Raw genomic sequence first — 8,115 nt, 5'->3', positions numbered from 1 at the left:
GGGGGGGGGGGGGGGTTGGCAGTCCTTGTCCGTGCAAAAAATTGTAATTTGGAGGTGATAGTGGATTGATTTTGATCCCTTGGTTTTTCTCTGTTGAGGGTTTTTCACGTTAAATCTTGTGTGATTTTATTTGCTGTGTTTGGTGGTTTTTTCGGGATTTTTGTGAGATCTAAAAATCCCTACAAGTGATATCAGAGCGAGGTTCGACGGTTCGTAGAGGTTTGATCGGTGCGCGATTCGTGAAGGCGTCAGCGGTAGAAGGGCGGTGATCGACATTGAAAAAAAAGGTTATTGTAGCTACGATACTGTAGCAGGAATACTGTAGCGAGCACTGTTCACACAGATCCGATTGGTTGAGGTTGATTTGCCTTTTGATCGAGGATTTGAAGGCAGATTTTGGTGATCCAGTAGTCGTTCCCAGGTTTTTCAACGTGCTGAGTTTGTTTTATACGTCGGTTTTATCAAATTCAATCTCTACAGTGTCTGATTTGAATTTCGATTACGGTTAGAGGCTGATGACTTCTTCGGGTCCGAAGTTTGATATTCCCCTATTCAATAGCAAGACAAATTTTACAGTATGATAGTGCACAGTTTAAGATATTCTTGTGCAGCAGGGTGTTGATCAAGCTTTAGAGGATAAGAAACCTGAAGGATTGAGGGATGCTGAATGGAGTTCTATGCAAAAGAGGACGGATAGCATAATTCGTTTGGTATTCGTCCCCCGAGATCAAGTACAATGTTATACAAGAGACCACACCAAGAGGGCTGTGGGAAAGGCTCGAGGGGATTTATGCGTCGAAGTCGATGACCAACCGATTGTGTTTGAGGATGGAGCTTTATTCGTTGAAGATGGAAGAAGATACGATAATTCAAGATCACATCAATACCTTTAATCAGCTAGTTTGCCAACTTATGAATATTGATGAGGAGATTAAAGAAGAAGAGCAGACGCTACTCCTATTGTCTTCCTTGCCGAAGTCGTACAAGCCGTTAGTTCAGACGATAATTACAGGGAAGCAGACTTTGAAGTTCGACGATATGACAGCACTCCTACGTGAGAATGAAAGAATGATGGGAAAGGAGAACACATCTAATGATGGTGAGAGTGCACTAGCTTTTGAAGGTTCTAATCGAGGGAGGAGTACGAGGAGATGTGACAGTCATTGAGGAAGGTCAAAATATCGGGCCCAAGATGACAGCGAAAAGGAGTGTTATTATTACGGAGGGAATGGTCACATTCAGTTCAGATGTTCCTAGATGCGTGATGATTTGAAGAGTATTAGACAGATGAAGCTTCAAGAAAATAGGAAGAAGGCGGACTCATCGGTGGTTGTGTGTGATGAAGATGTGGTTTTATTGATGCAGAGTACAGGTACTGATGCGAGTAATACTTAGTGTTAGATTCTGTAGCCTCTATGCACGTTTACAACAACAAAAATTATTTTAACACATTGAAGACAGATGAAGAATTTGACGATGTGATTGTTGCAAACAACGAGAAGATGAAGGTTGAAGGTGTTGGAAGTGTTCACCTCAAGCTTCACACTGAGAAAGTCAGAATTCTTCATCATGTGAGATATGTGTCGTCATGTTGTACTAATTTAATTACGTTGGGTGAGATGGTATCACGTGGGTACAAGTATATGGGTGAAGGAGAGTGGTGCAATGTGTATAGAGATGGTGATTTGATTTTGCGAGGGAGGAAGAATAGCAACCATATCTGCTATTTAGATGGACGATCCGTTAATAGTGTAGATTACTCTTCTCAGATTCTTGTCCATAAGGAAGAGGTGAAGAACAAGATGAAGAGAGTAAGTTTTTTTGAAACCGTTGAGACACTTAGAGATTTTTCGTCGAGGGTGGATATGTTGGGTATCAACTCAAATTCTAAATTAGTATAGTGTTTTTAATTCTTTGTAAAACTTTATGAGAATTAGATAGAGTTAGAGATCTATCATGATTAGAAGTTTGAGTTCCATCATGATTAAGAGTTTGAATCTTATTTTAATTAGGAAGTTAGGCTAGAGATAGAGTTTTGGTTTCCCTATATATGTCCTTCTATTGTTAGAGGAAAATAATTAGGAAGTTAGGCTAGAGATAGAGTTTTGGTTTCCCTATATATGTCCTTCTATTGTTAGAGGAAAAACTAAGAAGAAGAAGTGTAGAGATAGAGTTTTGGTTTCCCTATATATGTCCTTCTATTGTTAGAGGAAAAACTAAGAAGAAGAAGTGTAGAGAAAAAGAGAGAGAGAGAGAGAGTTTGGCAGTCTTTGTCCGTGCAAAAGATTGTAATTTGGAGGTAATAGTGAATTAATTTTGATTCCGTGGTTTTTCCCTGTTGAGGGTTTTCCACGTTAAATCTTATGTGATTTTATTTGCTGCATTTGGTGATTTTTCAGGGTTTTTGTGAGATCTAGAACTACAAGTATGCCTCTTTGAAAAGGATTAGAAAAATAATAACTTGAATAAAAAGTTTATTATCAATACACCTAATTAATAACTTCATTTTTAAGGCACTGAAACCCCCAAACTGATCCATTACCCAATTAGGTAGCTGAACCAAGCATTATCGGTCATGAAATTTTAAATCATTAAAACCAACATTTTTCCGAACTGATTCATATGGAAAACTAAATGGCATCAAGCATGTTTCTCAATGGATTCATATGGAAAACTAAATGGGGATCGAAAACAATAATATTCATCGTCGAAAAAAAAAATGAACTGTTTGATTTGGATAAAGCAAAAATAACCACCTGACTCCATTGATGGAGTGCTCAGAAGGAGCATGCCAATGCAATTGCCTTAGAAAATACTCCGTCCCGTTCAACAAAATACCTCCTGCTGCCCCCTCTTCCCATTTCACCTACACATACAACAAAATGCGTGTGATTAACTACGACGTGTTAATTATTCTAAAAAAAAATTAGACCATATTTCGGTTTTAAAGAAATCATGTACACTTATATCGTGTCCTCGATTCACCATCACAGCGTCAGCTGGCTGATACTTTCGCGTGAGTGGGCCCAGGTAATCAAGAACCTGAACCCTCTGGTGATGCAAATCAATAGGAGACTGCATTTCGCCCTTGCCGCACTCGGACCACTCCTTGTGGATCTCGCCCCAGTGCTCCGGCCCGTTCTCGGTTCCGGTCACATAACTGAACTCCCTCTCATCCTCTAAAACAAGGAAAATTAAGGGAAAACATCAGAAGCTATTTAACGTTTGAAATGGAGGTCAATCAATATGTACAAAATTTTTGACGTACCAACTTCCTGTGATTTTGTTAGCATGGGGTTTGATAGGAGGAGGGCGAAGGCAAAGGAGATGGCTACAAGGTTTTGGAGGGCCATGATGGGATTTGGAGTTGGAGAGAGTTGATGTGATTTTTTTAAAGGGATTGAGGTGAATTTATAGGTGAGATGTTTGGGCTTTTCCTTGTTTTCGTTTTGAGGGGCCACACGTTTTTTAAAAGGGGGAGGGGACTAAAACATCAGAGTACTCTGTTGATGCACATTGACTTTGTAAATACTAAATAGCTTGCTAGCTTCAACTAATTGAATTGGCCTCACTTGTACAAATATATATGATAATTATTTGATTAATCAAGTTCAGATTCACCTAGTAAAAGAAATGATGCTGGTCTGACATGACCTCGTCTGACAATGTGGCCTGGCGGCTCTGATTAGATGAGATGATGGTAGATACTTTTCAAAGCCCCTCCACAATTATCATTTGTCAAAACTTCAAATTATAGAGAGAACTAATGGTGTGTTTGGGAGTTTACTAAGGGAAGGGAAGGAAAGGTAAACAATGGGAAGGGAAGGGAAGGGAATGGAAGAGAATTGTAATATGTTGTTTGGGAGTTGAGTAAGGTGAATGAAGGTGAAAGGAAGTAAATATATGTAAATTTACATAAATGACTTTATACTAATAACACATCAGCCCTTTTATTTGTTTTGATGGGGGTAAAAATGTCATTACACCCATTTACCCTCATTTACCCTCCTCTACCGCCCAAATCGGGGGGAAAGAAAACCAAGCAATTTTACCCTCCTTTCCCCTTCCTTCCTCCTCTCTACCCTCCTTAAAAAAACTCCCAAACAAGGTGAAAGCCTCATTTCTCTTCCCCTCCCCCTCTCTACCCTCCATCCAAACATGGCATAAAAGTTATAATTTTATGTGCACAAGCAATTTGAAGTTGACCCTTAACACCTTCTTAATATTTGTCTCACTTTGTCCCGTCTAACTTAGGCTCTTGCTTATTAGAACTATTTTCAGGTCCACTTTACATTCTAATATATTTAATGTGTCCATACTTACTCCCAAAATTTAATGTGTCCATACTTACTCCCAAAATTGTTAAATTCAGTACATGGTTACCACCTTATAAGAAAAAAAGTGATGGTTAAGAGGGGGCAAGGTAGGGCCAAAATAGTTCAGGGGGGTAAGTGGGGACAAAATTCAATAGTTTAGGGGGGCATACATAGTCACTAAAAATAGTTAGGGGGCATATGGAGAAATCTAATAGTGTACGGGGATAAGTTGGGTTGAGGGTGTGAACGGCGGATTCACGTGGGGGCCTCACCCACGCATGTGAGCAGCGAGACAAGACTTTGGTCTCGCGGGCGCTGAGTTCGGCGGGCCCACCCGAGTTTCATATCAACCTGCAAATCTCTTATAAATACGCAGCTTCCCCTAGGGTTCTGTGCGTGGGAAAAAGCAGAGAGAAAAGAGGGTTTTTAGCGGCTGAGCATAGGCGGCTGTTTTGAGAAGAAAAGCATGACGTTTTTCAAATCAAAAAGAGAGATCTTGTGGAGAGAAAAAAGAGATTTTACAAGAGAGAGATAAATTTCTTTTGGGTAAAAATCAATTTTTTTTCTTTGAGATGAGCTTGTGGATTGTACAAGTCATCGGTGTTCTCCTCATAGTGGAATCTCCTCTCACCCCCTCCCTTGGACATAGGCAAATTTACCGAACCACGTAAATCTCGTGTCTTTACTGTTTTCTAGGTGTTGACTATTGTTTGCAGGTTCCCTCGATAAGTCAATCCTAGAACTGATGAGAGAACAGAGTGTATATTCACTTTGTTGAGATATTTCCCTTATGTTTCTTGTTTCTTTTTGTAAAAACAAGGATATAGAGGTTGGCTTGAGCTTTTGTGAAAGCCAGGACTTTCTCTTAGGTTATATCACTTCTGTGACGTGAGGGCGTGACTCTGCACCTAACAATTGGTATCAGAGCCAGATTGGGAGTGGTGTAGTTTATGGTTTGAGGTGGTGCTCGAAAATTTCCTGAGAGAAGCAGATTTATTATTATAAGCGGAGGATGATGCCAACTAGCAAAACAGTTAAAGTTGGAAAGTACGAGATCAAAAAGTTCAATGGGAAGAATGATTTTTTCTATTGGGGGATGCAGATAAAAAAAACTCGTTGATTTCGTAAAAACTGCACAAGACTTTGGCTGGAAAAGAGAAGAAGTACAAGGATATGTCTGATGAGGATTGGGAGGAGCTGGATCTGGAAGCACGGGCGTCGATTATCCTTTGTCTTGAAAGGGAGTAGCTTTCTTGGTAGATGGAGAGGAAACGGCTATGGGCGTGTGGTCAAAATTAGAAAGCACATCCATGATGAATAGTCTAACAAACCGGATCTATTTAAAATTCAAATTATATACTTTCAAGATGGATGATGACTCATCAATCCGGGAATACATCAACAAGTTTGATAGGATCATATCAGACTTAAAGGATATAGATGTGACAGTTGGAGACGAGGATCAGGCGCTTCTACTACTTCTATCTCTGCCAAAGTCTTATGAGAACCTGGTACAAACACTGATGCTTGTGGAAGACAATTTGATGATAGATGAGATTAGAATGGCGCTTCTAGCGGATCACCTTCGGAAGATTGCAATCAGTGATATGACTACTGGTGGTAGCAAAGAACAAGCGTAGGGATTATTTGCTAGAGGAAGAAGCAATGAGTGAGGAAAAGGCAAGGTAGGAAAGTCTAGATCTAAATCGATACCTCTTACGAGAAGAACGTGTTTCAAATGTGGTGAAGTTAGGTATTTCAAGGTCGACTATCAAAATAAGAGAGTAGGTGAGAAGAAGAAGAACAACAAGACCGAGAGGAGAGAAGACAAAGAAGAAGTGAGATATATTTTAGAGAAAGGGAGCGAGAATGAATGTTATGTCATCACGGGTGGCGAGTATCTCTGGGAAGTGGATTCTTGATTCAGGTTGCTCTTACCACATGTACCCAAATAGAAAGTTGTTTACTACCTACATAAGCATTAATGGTAGAACCGTATTGTTAGGGAATAATCATGCTTGTAAAATGGTGGTACTAGGTAATATCAAGATCAAGATGCATGATGGAGTGATCCGAACCCTGACGGATGTGAGGCACATTCCCGACTTGCGGAAGAATCTTATCTCAGTTTGTGCATTGGATTCCGGTGGCTACAAGATTATCATAGAGAATAAAGTAAAGAAGATTGTTCAAGGCTTCCTAGTAGTGATGAAGGGTGTTTGTTACAGTAACCTATATACTCTCTCGGGTACGACGATGACAGGAGATGCAGCAATTGGAACTGAAGGAAGTGGTGGAGACCTATATGAACACACACGGTTATGGCATAGGCGGCTTGGGAAAATGTCAGAGAAGGATCTAGATCTGCTTGGTAAAGAGGGTTTGCTGAAGAATCTGAAGAAACCTTGTATGGATTTTTACGAGGATTGTGTGTATGGGAAGGCGCACAAGGTCCAATTCTTGAAAAGAAATAACAAGAGCAGAGGTATATTAGACTATATGGACACAGATGTGTGGGGTCCGGCTCATACAACTTTCAAGGGTGGTTCTAGGTATTTTATCTCTTTCATAGATGATCATTCGAGGTATGTTTGGATTTATTTTCTTAAGCATAAGAATGGGGTATTCGAGATATTTAAGAAGTGGAAGGTGATGGTTGAAAACAGGATATGGAAAAAATTAAAGATACTAAGATCTGACAATGGTACAGAATATACAGATGGTGCTTTCAAGGAGTTCTATGATTAGGAGGGTATTGCTAGACACTGGACAGTCAGATCTACACCACAGAAAAATAGGGTCACGGACAGGCTGAACCGAACATTACGGGAGATAGAAATGAGTATGCAATCTTATGCTGGATTGGGTAATGAATGGTGGGCAGAAGCGGTGACTATAGCTTGTTATATTGTGAACCGTTCTCCACATTCTACATTGGTTGGTGATACACCCTATAGAGTGTGATCAGGGGAGCATGCAGATTTTGAGAGGCTCCGAATTTTCGGGGTGTACCGCCTATTATCACGTCAATGAGGGAAAGCTTGACGCGAGGGCCAAGAAGGCTATATTCTTAGGATATGCAAATGGTGTAAAAGGCTACCGTCTTTGGTATACAGAAGATTCGAAGTTCGTGATCAACATAGATGTTACCTTTGATAAGAAATCCATGATTTCTAAGGTGCCCAAGGATGATGGTGTTGGGACTGTTGGGACTTCAAAGTCTCGGGTTATTGAAATAGAACCTAAAGACCAACCAGGTTCTACTCATGTTCAAGTGGAAAATTAGGTAGATGATGAGCTTGAGCAGGATGAGGTTCAGTAGGAGCACTACTAGAAAATGAGCTTGTACCTACGAAAAAATAGCGACGGACAATTCCGTCGCTATATGTTAATTTATAGCGACGGATACGTCCGTCGCCATTTATCCGTCGCTATAATTGTTTTAGCGACGGATTATCACATTTTAGCGACGGAAATATTTCGTCGCTAAAATATTTTACGACGAAATTTTATTTCGTCGCTAAATTAATTTTAGCGACGGAATTTCCGTCGCTAAAGAGTTTTTAGCGACGGAAATGCCGTCGCTAAAATTAATTGCTGGCAAAATTTTTTGGGCGCGGGCGCCCAAATTTTTTGGGCACCCGCGCCCGAATTTAATACCCTACCCTAGGTTTCCCCCCCTCTCATTTTCCCCGCCCCCCTTCTCATTTTCACGCCCCCCTGCTCGATTTCCCGCCCCCTGCTTCACCCCCCTGACACCCCGCTGCCAACCCATTCCTCCTTCGCCACCCGTCGCTAA

General features: G+C 40.6%; 1 protein-coding gene across 1 annotated transcript in view; it reads right to left on the bottom strand.

The window, feature by feature from the left end:
- Window positions 1-3,413, bottom strand: part of LOC109834029 (alpha carbonic anhydrase 7-like) — a 10,880-nt gene extending 7,467 nt beyond the window's left edge. Inside the window, exons 1-3 of the mRNA XM_020401912.1 lie at window positions 3,269-3,413; window positions 2,962-3,179; window positions 2,757-2,866 (exon numbers count right to left, since the gene is read on the bottom strand). Coding sequence (XP_020257501.1) covers window positions 2,757-2,866; window positions 2,962-3,179; window positions 3,269-3,353 — 413 coding nt within the window. The 5' untranslated portion in view covers window positions 3,354-3,413. The remainder of the gene's footprint in view (window positions 1-2,756; window positions 2,867-2,961; window positions 3,180-3,268) is intronic.

Source organism: Asparagus officinalis, chromosome 3, assembly GCF_001876935.1.
Source record: "Asparagus officinalis chromosome 3, Aspof.V1, whole genome shotgun sequence".
NCBI lineage: Eukaryota > Viridiplantae > Streptophyta > Magnoliopsida > Asparagales > Asparagaceae > Asparagus > Asparagus officinalis.
The sequence above is the reverse complement of the archived record's forward strand: the minus strand, read 5'-3'. Positions and strand labels throughout refer to the sequence as shown.